The sequence below is a fragment of the Ursus maritimus genome, unplaced genomic scaffold (genome assembly GCF_017311325.1).
Source record: "Ursus maritimus isolate PB19 unplaced genomic scaffold, ASM1731132v1 scaffold_25, whole genome shotgun sequence".
NCBI lineage: Eukaryota > Metazoa > Chordata > Mammalia > Carnivora > Ursidae > Ursus > Ursus maritimus.
The window spans coordinates 34,306,815-34,324,380 of NW_024425008.1; the positions used below are offsets into that span (position 1 = coordinate 34,306,815).

The 17,566-nt window shown below is 46.4% G+C and overlaps 1 protein-coding gene across 1 annotated transcript in view; it reads right to left on the bottom strand.

Annotated features, from left to right (window-relative positions):
• The window catches only part of MTHFD1 (methylenetetrahydrofolate dehydrogenase, cyclohydrolase and formyltetrahydrofolate synthetase 1), a 54,010-nt gene continuing 36,444 nt past the window's right edge, over positions 1–17,566 (bottom strand). Inside the window, exons 17-28 of the mRNA XM_040641799.1 lie at positions 15,973–16,049; positions 15,206–15,346; positions 13,441–13,509; positions 13,035–13,146; positions 12,794–12,933; positions 10,287–10,328; positions 7,826–7,926; positions 6,800–6,977; positions 4,236–4,343; positions 3,545–3,697; positions 1,495–1,588; positions 1–247 (exon numbers count right to left, since the gene is read on the bottom strand). Coding sequence (XP_040497733.1) covers positions 1,499–1,588; positions 3,545–3,697; positions 4,236–4,343; positions 6,800–6,977; positions 7,826–7,926; positions 10,287–10,328; positions 12,794–12,933; positions 13,035–13,146; positions 13,441–13,509; positions 15,206–15,346; positions 15,973–16,049 — 1,211 coding nt within the window. The 3' untranslated portion in view covers positions 1–247; positions 1,495–1,498. The remainder of the gene's footprint in view (positions 248–1,494; positions 1,589–3,544; positions 3,698–4,235; positions 4,344–6,799; positions 6,978–7,825; positions 7,927–10,286; positions 10,329–12,793; positions 12,934–13,034; positions 13,147–13,440; positions 13,510–15,205; positions 15,347–15,972; positions 16,050–17,566) is intronic.

Below are 17,566 nucleotides of genomic sequence, written 5' to 3' on the forward strand. Positions count from 1 at the left end.
GCAAAATCATTTCCTTTTATTCTGTGGAACTTCATTAAAGGAGACTTGTGCATGATTTATGTTAATTTATACATGATGGTGGGAATTAAGACTGAAGAAAGGCTACTGGGGAAACGCTTGCTCTTCATTTCCTAAGATCTTCATGGCAGGGGCTGACTTCTCTCGACTTCCCCACACCTCCTAGCCAACAGTCGGCCTGAATGGACACCGGCCAAATGTTCGGAGCAGCTCCTTGAAGAGGGGCAATCTAGAAGGAAAAAGAAACGAGAAGTAAACATTTCCTCGGCCCTTGCATGCTGCCCCACTCCCCTCTGGCGCTGCCAAAGCCGGTCATGTCTCCAGCCTTTCCACGACCACCTCTGTAGGGTTGGCCCGCAGGCCTGAAAACAACACACCGCACTTGCTATGTGAAGACTGTTCAAGGCCAGGACAGGCATGAGCCAGAGGGACATTCCCAGTGTCACAGAAGCCCTCCTGAAGGACAGCATTCCCGGGCAGCAAGCACACCGTCTCCTCTCTGGAAGCAACCATCCTTATGGCTGCTTAGAAGAGGACTAGACTGCTTCCACCTGGACCTCTACGTTTTTAAACAATGTGAGGGCTTCAGTTTTGAATTATGGTCCTTTGATAGCCTTGTTTTTTCCAGCGTTTCTCAATTCCTCCCTCCTAGGCTTGTAACTCTAGGTTCCTTGCAGCTGTCAGGATTCTCCTTCATGACTGCCCAGATCAGGACTCGGTTTCCTAAAACCATGTCTTCCTTTTTCTTGGCTGAGTCCCCATCTTGCCAGAGCACACTGCTAAATACCTCTGTAGGGAGCGAGGTGCGGCGTCAAACCCGCACGCGTCTGAAAGCACCTGGACAGATCCGGTGGGGCCTAAGTGCAGGTGCAAAGTCAGCTCGGAGGGGATTCCTCCATTGTCGAAGAGCCCCTTCACTGATAAGAAGACAGGTGTTCACTCTAATTCCCATTTTCTCACAGACAAGCCATTTTTTCTTTTCTGGAAAAGGCTTTTTAGGATTACATTTTTAATGATCTTGAAATTTCAACTGGATGTGTTCAGGGAAAGCTCATTCACTGTGATGAGTACTTGGGGACCTTTCCCTTAAGATCCCAAGTATTCCCGGACTGGTCCTGTTTCCTTCTTTTCTACTTTCAGGGACATTTACTCAACTTCTGCCTGCTATCTACTCAAAGTACACAGACCTTAGCGCAGCCTACATGGCAGTCCCTCCAGAGTTCACTAGAAGGTGGCTTTCTCCCCTACACTGCTCCACGACAAGCCATGCTCTTCCTCCAAAACTGCGGAATATTTCCTCCAAAACTGCGGAATATTTCCTCCACTGGTCACTGCTAGCTCTCCGCTCAGTGACGTTTAGAAAGAAAAGTTTTGAAAGCATTCGAATTTGCACTTTCAGAGCTTTCGCTGGAGTCCCATAATTCATAAATATACTTCAAAGGAAAAAAAGCAAATCTCTTACCGGTAACAACTCACCTGTTTAGAACAACCCATTCACCTGTTCAGTTTCAGGGTCTAAATCAATATCATAGAAACAGGGCCGCGTGGGGAGTCCAGGCATTGTGCTCATCTAGGAGATGGGAAATAGCATGAAAAATAAAGTGATCTTGGTTTCCACCTTCCCTTCTGATAAAAAGCCTGAGGCACAAAGACAGAATACTGTTTCATGGTTGTCAATAAAGTGGCATTCTTGTTACACACTGAACACCAAGTCACTGATCCTGTTACGACCCCAAAGAGAAGCGCCCGTGTCCTTCAGCATGCCAAATGCCAGGCTTCACCGCCGTCTTCCAGACGGACAGTTGTAACAAGGAGTAGCAGGAGGTCCTTCCACCTTCACGTGAGGTCTAGGGCAGGGGCTGGGGAGGCTGAGTCGTCACCTCCTCCCCTCTCACGAGACCAAAATGGGGTGGGGGGCTTCTCTGCTTTGTAATTTTGTTTTAACGAGTCTTGCAATGATGCCTCTATTTTTTTGCTTTAGCCACACATTAGGAATTAGCATCCTTTAACTTGGGCCAAGACATTTCTGTACAAGGTCTAGATAGCTCTATAATCACTATTCTTACTGGTCCAGTTTGGCCTTCGAAAACTGAGGGTGTAATGCCTATAGATTACATTTGTACTTACTTCTTTTCTCAAGACTGGGCTTTGACAAACATCTGCTTAGCTGCAGATCCATAAGGCTTGTCAGTAAACACTCAGTACACTTTCACCTGTAACAACGTCTTGTATAACGAATACATACAAGTTCCCAATCAGATCCAGACGGGAGATGAACTGAAGCTGAACTTGTACAACTTAACTGTAACTTATCAGGACATTGTACAGGGATCTGAAATTGGTCTCTACCTGGGAACTCTGTAAGCAGCTGCTGGGTGTGGGAACAAGAAGGGGGAAGGAAATGATTGTTCCTTAGACCCAGCAGAGAAGCCTGAAGAGGACATTAAAGATAACGGGCTTATGCCCACTGGCGTAGACATCCATGTGCATGTTGGTAGAAAACTCTAAAGATGGCTCCCGAAACAGTAATTAGGATTTTCAGTAGTTTCACTCTCTCCCAGAGGACTTTTTTCCACCGTAAACACTGGCACTTGTCTGACCACCGTTGTTACGTGATGCTACTGCCCTACGCTGACAGCTGAGGGGAGAAGGGCACATGTCTTTAATAACTTGCCCAAGGTCAGAACCAGCAGTGAAAATGTTTCACGTTACATACTTTCGACTCTATGATGCCACCTCCTGCCACTTTCTTACTATCCTGAAAGACTACCGTAGCTCCAACAGGAGATCTATTGGTTTCTTTTTCATTGTGAACTGGCTGTTTAATAGGTCCACCTCGTACCACAGGTAGGTACAAGCTGTAGGTGTAGGGCAGACCAATGGGGGAGAGCGAGGCACAGGGCAGCGTCAACCTGGGACGGTCAGCCCCAACGGCCAGCGCCCCTGTCCCTACCTGCGCACAAGGCTCCTAATTCGTAAGACAAAGAACCATCTGATAACAAATTCATCTTGAAGTGGAAATAAGTGACCTCACTTGTCACATCTACAGGGTTCATTTGCATTTTAGGGGGGAAATTCTTTACTCAGAAACAACGAATTGCCAATGAATTTCAGGCCTAAGCTCCAGGCCTGTCAAGAAGACCCGGGAGGGGCAGAGCCTCTGCCCCTACTTCAAAGGACGGGCGACAGGACTGAGTTCGTCTGTGAAAGGCGCCCAGTGAACGTCAATTGTGATTACACATTAACACCATCACAGCTGACGGATGAGGCCTGTCCTGGATTCAGTCAAGGTCATACTGCCCCTGGGAAACGGAACTGTTATATGTTACAAGCAGTCATGGCTTCATCCTGGAACCGACACCAGGACCGGCCACAGCCAGGAGGGGTAATCCTAATGGGCCGGACTCCAGCTTGCTGCTCGGTGATGAACTCTGCTCAGCTGATGCCTGCTTGATGGCTTCGGTGATCAGTTTCAGACGCGAAGCCCAGACGAACCACCCCCTCTCTGTCCGTAGCACTTACTTACCGTCCCTACCAAAGGGTACAGAAAACCGGCTCCGACGCTGGCGCGAATGTCACGGATGGGCAAGACAAAGCCTGTGGGCACACCCTTCTGCTCTGGGTTATGAGACAAGGACAAGTGTGTTTTGGCCATGCAGATGGGCAGGTCCCCAAAGCCCTGAGGAGGGAAGGGAAAGAGCAGGACCAATGACAAGCTGACAATGCAACAAAGCACGCCTGGGCATTGTCATGACACAGAGCCTTCAATTTACTTAAAACACCCAATTCCTCTTATACCCACCTGGACCTCACTGACCCCGAGCTTAGTTATTATAGATCCAAAAAAAAAAAAAAATGATCTCTATTGGGTGAGAGAGGTAAGTACCCACAATTATATTCCAAAAGTGAGTATTGTTATTTCCATCTACATAACCAATTAAAAATGCTAGTTTGGAGCAGACATGAGAACATAACTGAAGGCAGGCTCTCAACATTTGAGGCAGGCACTCCCTATTTCTTCATGGCTTCTCCACACATTCATATACCACCTCTGGGTAGATAAAGGCCTGGACCACCTCATCCAAACTCAGTATTCAGAGGGGAAAGGGCTACCACCCAGAGAAATGAGGCAGTGGGCACCCTGCAGGGCTGGGAGACTTGGGGGGCTCTGACTCCAGGCCACTCGGTAAAGAACTAAAAGAACCACCAGTATCTACCTGTTTTGTGTAGACTTCAGCTTTGTGTTGAGCTTCAGGAAGCAATTCAATGTCGTCAGCCCCATAAATCTTCTGAGCAATGATCCTGATTTTATCCTCAACTGGGAGCTAACAGACAGGAAAGAGAGGGGAGATGCCATGACTGGGTGCACATGATGACACTGAACTGGGACAGGGCCACATTCCAGGTCAGAGTTCCCAAGAGGATGAGAAGATGCTTTTATACACACACACACACACACACACACACACATTTAAAGATTTTATTTGTCAGAGTGAGAGAACATGCACAAGTGGGGGGAGGGGCAGAGGGAGCAGAGAGCCCGATTTGGGACTCGATCCCAAGATCCTGGGATCATAACCTGAAAAGGCAGACGCTTAACCAAAGCCACCCAGGCGCCCCTACATACACATATAGATAATGCAAACAGTTTGAGGTATATTTGGGTTAGAAACATTTTCTTTTAATACCAAGCTCCAGATATTTCCAGTGGAAAACGTCCCATAGAGGTCAAGCTGTGTGTGTGTGTGTGTGTGTGTGTGTACACGCACACGTGTGTGCATAATTTAGGACGTCCTCAGGTACATCATTAACAATACTACTGACTACCCGAGAATACATATTTCCTCATAAACACAAAGAAATGTTCCAACGCTGGAGATGAGACTCACGTCAAGCCAGACCCGGGACACTACTGATGAAGGAAGGCAAACGATATCCATCCAATACCCCCAGTTTGTGTACGAGAGGCAGATGCTATTTTTAACACAACATATTGACTGCGGATTGCTGTTGCTTAGAAATGGTCGTAAAAAGCAAACCATTTACATATTAACCCCCCTCCCCTCCCCCGACTTACATGATCACCGTGCACCGGAGTCTTGTGGAAGGCTATGAAGCAAACAGCGCCCCGCACGGAGGCCGGGGTGTACCCCCCAGTGAGAGCCACCCCCCAGCGCTGCTCCTCGGGGGCAACAGCGTGCAGAGCAAACAGCCTAAGGACAGACTGCCTACGGGAAATGGGAAGGAACGCTACTTGGACGAGCAAAGTACTGAGATTCGGCAACATATCTGCCTCTATGCTCCCCAGCAACTAAGGCCAAGAGGACATATGGGGCAAATGTCGTTTTCTGAAAGGAGCAACAATCTATAAAGATAAAAATCCCTTCTGAGCTAAACAGTGATAATTTATGAAGAGGCTTTGGATAAGAGACAAAAATAAAGTGTCTATTCAGCTGTGGTTTTATAAAGATGGGACAGAGACGGCTTCATGTGCGTCTTATCACGGGAGCTTCATAAATGCCAAGGCACATGCAGAGCTTCCGAAGCAAAAGTACTTTCGCTGAGGGGTGACTGAAGACCAACAGATGCCGAACGAGACAAAAAGTGGCAGCCTCCTGTTTGTCGGAACAAGAAGAGTTCCAAGTAGAAATGAGGGATAAAGTCCTCGTCACTCCACGTCCTCGGGGCCTCCTGCTGGCCTCCCAGGACTGGGGTTCCGAACTCAGGCGCCGTGGAGGGGGCTCAGAGCACCTATAAATGCTTTCGCTGCACTTGTGTGCAGATTTGTGTTTATGGCTCTTCCTAAAAATATGACTGGTTGAAGAGGTATTCAAACCAGTCTATAAAACTAAAGCTCAATAAGAAAATGTCAACGTCCATAGGACAACGTTAACAACACGTCAGCATATTTTATCTGCAAAGGGCAAACAGAAACAAGAGAAGGTTGATTCAAGAATACTGGTTTCCTCCGTCTACCTTTTTGTGGCTGATTTTGAAAGTCTATGCTTATCTTTTAGAAACCAAGCCAAGAACCAGCCTGGAAAATATAAGCAGAAATTATATACCACATCCATCCCACGTTCCTAAAGAAGTTTCCAGTTGTTGTGGGCATACTTACTTAATGTCCAACCCCATCCTGAAATACATGGGCAGAAAACTGAAAGCAAAATACAGCCCTACGGTAAGCACAAGCTCTCTCCGAACTAACTGCTATGAGAGCACAGACTAAGGAGTGCCTCTTCGAATTACTCAGTGACGGAAAGAACGCTGAGCCCTGCCGGGGTGCTCTGGCTTTGCCCCCGACAGCTCCTCTGAACTTGAGGCAGCCCCAAAGCAGGAAGTGAGCTGAGGAGCACATGGCTTTCCCCTGTTACTGGGTATAGTCAGAAAACTTTTCTGAGCTTGGTGTAGCCCCTTGCCAATTTGCCACAACATGGCTGGTGCCTCGGGTTCAAGGCTGTCGTGAATTACACTCCTGGTCCTACATTTAACCCTTTCTCCTGCCAGCAAAGGGAATGTACTGTGAGTCTTTTCAAAAGTTAGGCCGGGAGCCAACCTCCCAGAGCATTCTTCTGGGGACCTGCTACTCTGTAAGTAAGCAGCAACGTGTGTTGGTAAGACAGCTGTCTGGGGTTGACAGCCTAGGCTGTGGTGGTGAAACTCAGCTACGTGGGAATCAAACCCACAGGGCTGAAGATGCTGAACACAGGCTCTAAAGAGAGGCAGCCACACAGAAACCTCACAGTGCTTTCTTTTTGTTTCCATACAGGAAGTAACTCACCTTGAGGTCATAAAGGAGCTGGAAGCTGCTGGGAGCCTGAGCTGCTCTCTGGACGGCCTGAGCTAGGGCTAAGGCGCCCTTGCCCCCTTCCGCCCAGTGCGTGCACTTCACAGCATCAAAAGCCCCATGTTCTTTGGCAAGGCGGCTGACAAGGTCCAGCTCAGCCTCCGAATCTGTCCTGGAAAGGCAGCAATTCGTGTTAAAGCACTGAGGACGGTCAGAGAGAACAATCTCTATCTTGTGTTTTTGCCATGAAAATTCTAGTGAGTTACTCACTGAGAAATGGAAATGAATCAAGTAATACTGACTGGGTTTGACTCCTGACTCCACAACTTACTATCTGGCCGACCCTTGGCCAGTTATTTAAACCTTGTATGCTTTGGTTTCCAAGTGGTAAAATGGGAATAACCATAGCACTTACTCCCTTGGGCTGTCATGAGGCTTAGATGACAAATACATGCAAAATACTTGAACATTCCAGGCACATCGCAGGAATCAATAAATACTAGCTTTTTAAAACTTTTGTCTCCCGTTCTGCTGTGGTTTGGCCATTATAACAAGACTCAAACTAGCACTCCGATACCTCAACAACCTACACAAGTTCTCTCTTGCATGAACATTTCCAGCTCAACATGTTTGACTCTTTGTCAAGATAACATCCCACTAGACCAACTGAAATAAGGGGACTCTGTAGGGCCATGACCTTCTGTTAGCATAAAAGGCCTCTACAGAGCAAAAAAGAACATTTTCTTTCAGGTCTGTGTGGTCTCCAGTGGAAAAGGGGAGCCGTGGGAGCCGCATCTGACCCCAGACCCTCCATGGGAGGAGTGCCGAGTTTGCGGTGGCATCCGTGGCACCTCTCCCACCGCAGGCTCTCATCAGGGGCTGCCAGAGCAGAGGCTTCATAACCAGTACCAGCAACTGAGGAACAAAATGAAGCTGACCACGGCGCCACACCATTAGCTCCAGGCGATGGTTTCCGGCTACTTTTCACCGTCCCCCTGGACTCCTCCTCTTCGTACTTACTTGAATGCGTTCACGGCCACTACCACTGGAACTCCGAACATTGTGGCATTTTCAATTTGTTTCCTTAGGTTACTGAAGCCTTTTTCAACCAGCTCCAGGTTCTGTAAGAACAAAAGGGAAAAGTCCACAAGGTTGGCGGCATGTTTTTCTTAAAAGGGAACGTGTCTCCTGGGGCCAGTAGCCACTCACTGTCAGAACAAGCCCACGGCAGGTCTCACACGGTGGTGAGGGGGAGCTGGGGAGGTGTAACCACGCGCCAGCCTATGACGCTGGCGTGGAGCTAGGCTTGTTTCCTGGCTGTCTTGAAGGCATGAGAGCCAGTATAGCTGCTGTCATCACACCACATCTTAATAGCATATTGGCCGTCTGCAGGGAATTAGTTGCTCTTAAGCAAATTTTACTGACAACCTTGTGACTGTAGATTTTATGTACTCATATGGTACAATGGTATGAACGGACTGTACTCAGCAGTGCACCGACCCTTCCGTAAGAAGACAGCGCCTAGCACAGTGCCTGGTGTTCGTCACACAGCTGCTTTTAGTGCTGTCGGAAAACACAAAGTGATCAGTGATGCTTTCTAAGGTTCTAAGGAACTCAACCATGAGCCTGCAGTGGGGACAAAGAAAACAAGATAAACGCCACCTTTAAGAACCAAATATTGTGACATTTAAAGAAAAGTAATTAAGGAAACATACCTTTAAATATGTTAAATGTTAATGGCAGTGTTGCTCGCAGCTTTGGAAAACTGCAAACACAAACTTCCTTCAATGGGGAACTGGGCCGGTGAATTATGATATATACACTCAATAAATATCATGCAGGCATTATGAAAAGTGAAATAATCTGTATTAACATGGAACCTATCAAAGATGTACTAAAGTGTACCAAAGTTGCAAAACTATGGACAGCTTAATTCCATTTTTTGGACAAATAAAAAAAAACATGTATATATTCATGAAATTTTTTAAATGTTGAAAAATATCTACCAAACTGTTCAGGGGACTCAAATCATGTATCATACCCTTACATTATTTTATTTTATATTTTTTTACCAAAAGGATGTTACTATTATAAGCTTAAAAATATATTAAATCTTTTTAAGATAAAAATATAATAGTCTTATATAAAAATAAATACACTGGATCATGAGCAAGCCCCAGCACTAACAGCCCTTGGTCTGTGGATTCAATAAAACAGCAGAAAAAGGGGGTAAGATAAAGGCAGAAAACAACTGAGATTATAAACATGACTTACGCTTTTTTCCCTTTAATAGTTTAAAACCAAAATTAGGATTTAATTGATATTCTAAAGAGCCTTGCTAATTCTTTACCTCTAGTCACATGAAAACCAATTAATATGTAAGACTGATTGAGAACAGTTTTCAAAAAGGAGAATTTCTTAAATGAAGACACCAGCTGGGCCGGTTAGGGGCAGGCACTCTAATTAGACACAGGAAAGGCTGTGGGGCGGCAGGAGGGCCAGAACTGTGAATTCCCCTCCTACACACGAATCAGACAAATGACCATAAAAGGCAAATCATAACTCAGAAGACAGGCAGACTCAAGGCACCAACAACTCTTTTCTAGCTGCTTCTGAAATCCTTCATTTAGGGCTTGAACAGTGGCACTGTATTGCCTGACAATTAAAAAGTCTCCCAAAAAAGACGGAAAAATGGAATGCACGGCGGTAGCAGCTGACCTGACCATCTCATACGAGGCTCGGGCTCTCACATAACCACCCCAAACAGGCTCTCGGGACGCTTGAGAGGAAATGACCTAAACAGGTAAAGATTCAACCTCCCAGCTCTTCTCTGAGCTCCTCAATTGCTGGAGACCAGAGGAGCGTGGGGAAACTTTACCTAGCAAAATAACCAGCATCCTGACCATATACCGGCCCTGTATCATGGATTTAAATCTGCAGAAGAAAAGACATTTCAAAAAAAAAAAGTCCCTACTTGCTTCACACTCAGATGGCATTTGGTGATGAAGCAGCCAACGCAGGAGAGACAATGGAAGGAAACGTCATTTGTCTAGGGCAGGGTTTCTAAACCTCAGCACTCCTGACATCTGAGGAAAATGAGTCTGTCGTGGGGGCCGTCCCGTGGGCTGTAGGGTGTTTAGTGGCACCGCTGGCCTTTACTCAGCACCGGGAACACTCTCTACCTGAAGTCAAACAATCACAAATGTCTCCAGGCGTCGCCAGATGCCCCCTGGGGGAAAGTGCTCCTGACTGAGAAGCACCCCTGGCCTAGGGCAGCGGCCTCACCAGCAGCCTCTGTGGGGCGGCTGTTCTCATGAAGCACTTCTTCCCAACCCTATCCACTGTAATTCTTCAGCGCACTGCAGGCTTTTTGGCGCCCTTGGCGCCAGCCGCCCACTCATTTCCAACCGTACTGGGCTGAGAAACGCGATTCAGGGCGGGGTGCTCTCTGGGACAAGTGATTAGAAATGACTGACGTTACCTCCTCCGTGTAAGCCTTGGGGAGAGGCAGTCCAGCAGTAACCTGGAAAGAAAGGAAGCGAAGTCAGAGGCGTTTTCTCTTTATAATCCAATTTTAGCTTAAAACGATGCGTTGCCAGGTGTAAAAGGCCGGAAGCTGCATCCTGGCGGGGGAGGGGTGCTTTACAGCAGGATAAGGTGGTTTCCTGCCCGAAGGACTTAGGGTATCTGACCAACCCTACTGCACACAACAAAACTGACTGCTTGGAGCAGAGTGGGCGAACTCTGTGGCCTGAAGGAAAGGAGATGAGAGCAGATCTGTGAAGGGGGGGGGGGGGTGCTCTAGGCAGGGGTGAGGACCTCCATGAGCGAAGCACACAGCAGCAGGTGCATGTTGGGAAAAAGGCAGCGGTCAGCCCTGCAAAGACCACCCTGAAATGTCCGCCAGCGGAGTCTGTGACGAGCCCTGTGACGGTTGCTGAGCTGGTCCGTTCAGCCAGCCCACGCCTTCGTGGAGCTGAACCAGGGAGCATGAGCAACGCAAACAAGAGGGACACGACACAGGATTTTCCCCATCAGAGTATATTTAAGGTGTCAGCATTAAAGCAGTGAGTTCACTGTTATGGCGGCACCTGGTGACCTGGCCCTGCTGCACCCACAGGGACGAACATTGAGGTGAAGGTGCCAATTCCAGGGAGTCCACTGTGAGTACACAGTACCTCAGAAGCGTTCAGCTTCTCAGCTTGGTCTGCTCCCATTCCTCGGAGACGATGGTGCTCCGACTCCAAAAGGGGCCACGCAGAGGCGGGGCAGAGGGCAGGGACCTGAGCCGCCATGTTCTGGGCCTTACATGCAATTCCAGGAGGGAGTGAGAATGGCAGGGCTGGCTCCTGGGCACAGCTTTATGTGTGATGCTTTCCTCTCAGAGCTGCCCAGGTTAAGTGGCTGGCATTATTTTTCAACCCTTGAGATCAGGAGGGAAGAAGGTGCAATGGTGTAAGGGGTGCAAGGGGAAAACATGTTGGTTATAATTGGGAAGAAAAAGGGAGTCCATCCTGCACTCCTGGGCTGGGAGTGCTTTTGGGGCCTTGGGGACAAGTGACACTGGAGAGCTGTGCTGGGGCTGTGTTATGGTAATGGTTCTCACAGTGCAGTCTGGGACCTAATCCTTTCATGGGGTCCATGAGGTCACGGTCAAGACTATTTCCACAATAAATCTAAGATATCAAGTGGTTCTTTCCACTCTCATTCTCTCATGGAGTGTACAATGGACTTTTGCAAAGAACATGTGACACGGGCTCACATGCAGAAGAGAGTCCAGTGGTCTTCAACTGGGCCAGATTCTGAAGAAATCTGAGCAATGTACAATGCTTTCATTTTGTTTAGGAAAATGTAATAAAAACTTTTCACTAAAAAAAAAAAAAGTATATACATATATATGTATATATATATATATATAATTTTGGGGACATCTGGGTGGCTCAGTCAAGTGTCTGACTTCAGCTCAGGTCATATCTCAGGCTCCTGGGATCAAGCCCTGTGTCTGGCTCCACGCTCAGCGGGGAGTCTGCTTGTCCCTCTCCCTCTCCGTCTGTTTCTCCTCGGTTTGTGCTCTCACTCTCTCAAATGAATAAAAAATCTTAGAAAAATATATAAATATAATTTTTGTTTCTATATAACTCAGCTTCACTCCCTAACACAGTAAGTATCATAGACATAACCCACCAAGATCAAAGTTCTTGCAGGTCCTCAATAATTCTGAGAGTGTAAAGAAGTTCTGAGACTAAAATGCTTGAGAACTGCTATGTTAGGAAAACCCCTGATCGCTACGCTAAGAAACACTGATTTTAAGTGAAGGAGGTCTTATTTCTCATGTTGTAAGACTGGCTTCTGGAATTTAATACTTCAAGTAATTTCTGAAAAGTATCACCATGTCTTCACGTGCAGGCACTGAAGAAAAGGTATTACAATAATAGGATAAAAAGAGCAATTTCTAACCAGTAGGAATTCAGGAGAACACAAAGTTCAGGATGGAGTTGAAGATAAACTAGTCCTGAACTAGCTTCTATTACCCAGAGGCAGTCCAGGGCATACCCACCTTTCTCCTTCTCCTCCCTCCCAGGCTGGGCGAGTCTCACCCAGCTTGCACCTTTCAAGAAGGGGCTGACCTCTGTCTCCACTAAATGGTTTGGTTGGCTGGCTGCCAGTGTCACTATTTAGAGGGAAAATGGGACTTACTTAAAAAGAACAGTCTGACCATAAAGGAGTTTTCTGTGGGTCTAGCCAAGCACACGTCCTTGGTTTTGGTATTACTGGATGTTTCCCTCAGGAAGACTGGCCATGAAGCCAATTTCCGCGAGTGATAAGGTGGCCAGCACAAGAGCTGTCGAAACATCTCTTGGTCTCAGCACCCTATTCATCATGAGGATAAGAGCAGCTTAACAAAGAAAGAGGGACAAGTCATCCCAACTCCCTTTCAGCCTTCAGAGCACTGCTGAGAATCAGATTCTTCGAACTCTCGATCCTCACCGTGGGGCCGCCTCCGTGCATCTTAAGAGCCCTGACCGTGGCCACAAGCACCACCACGTGAGGGCGGAGACCAGAATACCGGCACTTGATGTTAAAAAACTTTTCCATTCCAATGTCTGCTCCAAATCCTGCTTCAGTCACTGTAAGTGAGGAGAAAAGCAGCTGTAAAAAGGCCACCCCAACTCCCTTGATGTTAAAAGGAAAAACCCAGTTTATTCACAGACTTTGCAAAACTACTCACCCACAAACCCTTCAGGCCCAACAAGCTTGAGTGCAATCCGGTCTGCGATGATAGAGGAATTCCCATGCGCGATGTTGGCAAACGGTCCGGCATGAACAAATACTGGAGTGCCCTGTGGAAATCGAGACGGCATGGGCAAAGCTGCCAACCCTGCTTCCAAATGGGATCATGGGGCCAAGGGTACGAAAATTAGCTGGAATCCAAAAGAAAAAGACTTCCCAGCAGAAAAATACAAAGTCACCTCTTCTATACTTCAGCAACATCCCAATCACGACAGTGAGAAAGAACAGGAGGAAAGACATGAGCAGGTAGAGAACTCTCTGACTCCCCAAGAGAAGTGTGCTTTATAACCACTCCGCTCGGACACGGAAGACCGATTCGGGAAGACGGGAGCTGCTCTGCTCACCTCCAACGTCTGCATGAGGTTGGGCTTGATTGCGTCCTTCATGAGCACTGTCAACGCACCGCTCACCCCCTACAAAACAAAGGCATGACACGCTGTTTCCTAGCAGCAAAAAACCCCAACCTTTGTTTTTTTTTTTAAGATTTTATTTATTTATTTGACAGAGAGAGACAGCCAGCGAGAGAGGGAACATAAGCAGGGGGAGTGGGAGAGGAAGAAGCAGGCTCACAGTGGAGGAGCCTGATGTGGGGCTCGATCCCATAACACTGGGATCACGCCCTGAGCCGAAGGCAGATGCTTAACCGCTGTGCCACCCAGGCGCCCCAGAAAACCCCAACCTTTTGAACCAAAACTCAGCATTCTTAGGTCTTCCCTTTTTATTTTTATTTATTTATTTTTAGATTTTTTTTTTTTAAATTTATTTATGTGACAGAGAGACAGCCAGCGAGAGAGGGAACACAGCAGGGGAGTGGGAGAGGAAGAAGCAGGCTCCCAGCGCCAGCGGAGGAGCCCGATGTGGGACTCGATCCCGGAATGCTGGGATCACGCCCTGAGCCGAGGGCAGATGCTTAACGACTGCGCTACCCAGGCGCCCCAGGTCTTCCCTTTTTAGCCACTGCGCAGCCATCAGGACTTTCACCTGAACTAGACCATCCATTTACTTATTTTTTCTGGCTATCCTATGAAGTTGTCACTTATTTTTAGCAGGAAAAACACACAGAATGAAAATGACATTCTCGTGTAATTTGTGCAAAAACATGTAACTCTGGAAACAAGCATCTCAATCAAGCACTGTTGCTGACTGATGAGGGAATCCATTTTAAACTAGTTGACGGCACAGAAATGCTAGCTCTTAGAGAACGGGATTATTTGTAACTTTGATGTCTGCGCAGAAATGACTGAAAACCAAATTCAGTGTGTGTTTTCCAAAGCCGAAACTGAAAATGTACGCAGGACTTCAATCACCCACACTCTTAAATAACAGGCCCCTCTTTTAAGCCATCCAACCACAGTTGAACGGACTGGTAACAAAGTAACAGAAAGCCATGGATCCCGCTTATATTCAATTGTGGTGAATTTCTAAGTTTCTGGTTTGGGTGTAAAAATTTAAAATAATTTCCTTTCTTACACATATCGACTGTAAAAACAGGAAATTAGTATTTTCTCCCTTTTCTGAATTCAGCTGACAGACTGCTAATCACAGGCCAAACATTTTGGTGTATGTCAATACAAACAGGCTTTCAAAAAATTCGTAAGACGATCTCATTCTAAACCTCATATTACCACACAGACAGTTCAGAAATAACCCTGAAGTGGAGAACTAGCCTAGGAGGGCCATCAGACAAACCGGCTACTGAGTTGTTCCCAATGTGGTTATTAGTGTGATCGATAAGCCTCATGATAAGAGTCCTCTGTGCAGGGAGGCCTGTCGTGGGGAGAGGCCAGGGTGTGACTCTAACCTTAGCGGCTAAGGACCTCACTGGGACATTTGACGCTCTCTGCAAACTGAGGTCATACACCCGCTTTTAGAAATACTTACGGGGTGAAGATGTTGCTCAAACCATCTGAAACCTGGGGTCTATGACTGAACCATACCACCTATTACTCGCTATGAGGTACTTTTTGGAAATTTCATAATTCTCTTGTAAGTAGCAAAATCACAGAGAATTTACCAGTAACGGCTGGGCTACCCTAAGGCAACAGACACAGAGGCATCACCAAGCCTCTGTGTCCCCACAGAGCACCCTCTGAGCACCCGGCTACCCACCAGATCTTCGGTACTGATGGGCTCCCCTTTCTTGCTGGATGCCACCACCATTCTGCTCAGTCTGTCTCTCATGTCTTCCAGCGAACTGGTGAGAGCCAGCACAGCCATGATTTCACTGGCCACAGAGATATCAAACTGGGCCTGTTGGCCGGGAAAAGACACAACAGGTGACACTGCATTAAACCAGAAGTGTGAGTTGCAGAAGCAATCCTTGTGTGCACCCGAGGCTTACACAAATAGCCTCAAAGGACACAATGGCAGAACAGTACACAAAGAACTTAATGAAAATAATTATCCAATAGCAAAAATTTGTAATCAATGATTCCAGGACCTTGAGTTGCCAATTTTTACAAATAAATGTTCTAGTAGGACCAACAATCTCTGTTGAAGGAAGCTTATGATTATGTGGTGATGGTTTCCCTAATACACAAGGAAACAACACAGAAGCTCTTATGTGGAAGAGACATATTGTAAACGGCCACACAAAAAAGAGGCTGTTTTAATCCACTTATGTGCAAGGATATTCACTGGGGGCTCACCACCTCCAGGAAAAAATGCCGGCGGAAAAACACACAGGTGACACATGGGATTTATTGCAAAAGCTGTCAGGAGTGCTCAATGCCACACGCCTACTCACTTCCATTTTAAAAGGGGGAAGGCAGAGCAGCACCTGGCAGTATCAACCATACGGGAGAGGACGGAGGAGGACAGAAGCAGCAAGGATCTGCTTCACAGGAACAATGCCTTAGAAAGGAGCAAAGAGCTACCGTCCGTGTGTGTCCTTTCTCCGTTGGGGCCTGTCCGATGGTGATCTTCCTCAGGAATCTGTCATTGGTATCCAATACTGTGGTAGAAAGAGAAGATACAGAACAATTTTTAGTAAAAGGACCATAAAGTTCAGCCTGCAGTCTTACAGCAACGAGTCCAACTTAACGACTATTATAAACATTTGATTTCAAAGCTGAGGGCGAAGCTAGAATATGGGTGCAAGTTAAGAAATGATGCTCACATACCATAAATGAACAGGAATTATTTTTAAAGTAGAATATGCTTATTTATTTGTTTTAAAGAAGATGTTATTTTTAAATAATCTCTACCCCCAACGTGGGGCTCAAACTCATGAGCCACGACCCATGATCAAAAGTCGCATGCTCTACTGACCTGAGCCAGCCAGGCACCCCTAAAGAAGGGTATTTTTAAGAAATGTGGAGTGGTTTGGTTTTATTCTGTCTAGAGAATTCAAACCATCAAGGAGAAATCTGGCATCTATTTTAAAGTCCATTGCACGTGAAAAGAAAAACAGAGCAGGCCAGTTTTTTTAAAGGCCGAGGTTATTGTTCTGTGGGATGACTCACTGACCTTACACCCTCCTGAGAGAAAAAAGAGCCATAAATGCAGGGCAAGGCATATGCTTTCCGAAGCATGCTAGGTAACAGATCTGCTCTTTCCTTCCACACATTTAGAAGAAATAATTTCCATTCTGATGACAGAGTATCTATCCAACTGTACACCCTTGGAAAACATGGCAAAGATCAACCAACTGACTTAATTTGACCTTTCAGGACTAATTACTGTTAACATTTTAGTGTTCCCCCAATTTTTTTTTTTTTTTAAAGATTTTATTTACTTATTTGACAGAGACACCCAGTGAGAGAGGGAACACAGCAGGGGAGTGGGAGAGGAAGAAGCAGGCTCCCAGCGGAGGAGCCCGATGTGGGGCTCAATCCCGGAACGCCGGGATCACACCCTGAGCCGAAGGCAGACGCTTTAACGACTGCGCTACCCAGGTGCCTCCCAATTTTGTTTTTTGTATGACATGCCAAATGATCCTAAACCACAAATGAACAACAAACCAGTTCACACTCTAAATGGGTCAAATGGGAGAGGCATTTTTAAGGTACTTGATAACATGGGAAATTGTTTTCCATAAAGACTGCAATAATTTAAACCCCCAAAGCAGGGTCTTGCACAGTGTGAGCACGTGCACACACACACCCCACTTGATAAGTGAAGGATGTAATGTAGCTGTTGGAGCCTATTCTGATTTTCAAAAACTAGGTCAAGTTCTTTGTACTTAATCTCTCTATATAAAATAGCCAGTCAATAGTTATGATCCGTTGTTTTCCTTGTCTCCTTCTATTTTCCTAGAAAGCATGAAGTAGACATAAAGCAAAGGAAAACTGAACAAGATACTAAATTTTCAAAATGGATCTTTAGCTTACTCCTCATAAAATATACCACCTGTCTAAAGCTACTGAAGCAAAGGAAGAGAAATATCAATGTGGTTTTCAATATTAAGGGAGTTATCTTTAAAATGCCATTAGCTAGCAATAGTTACTGAGCCAGTGAAAATCATAAAAA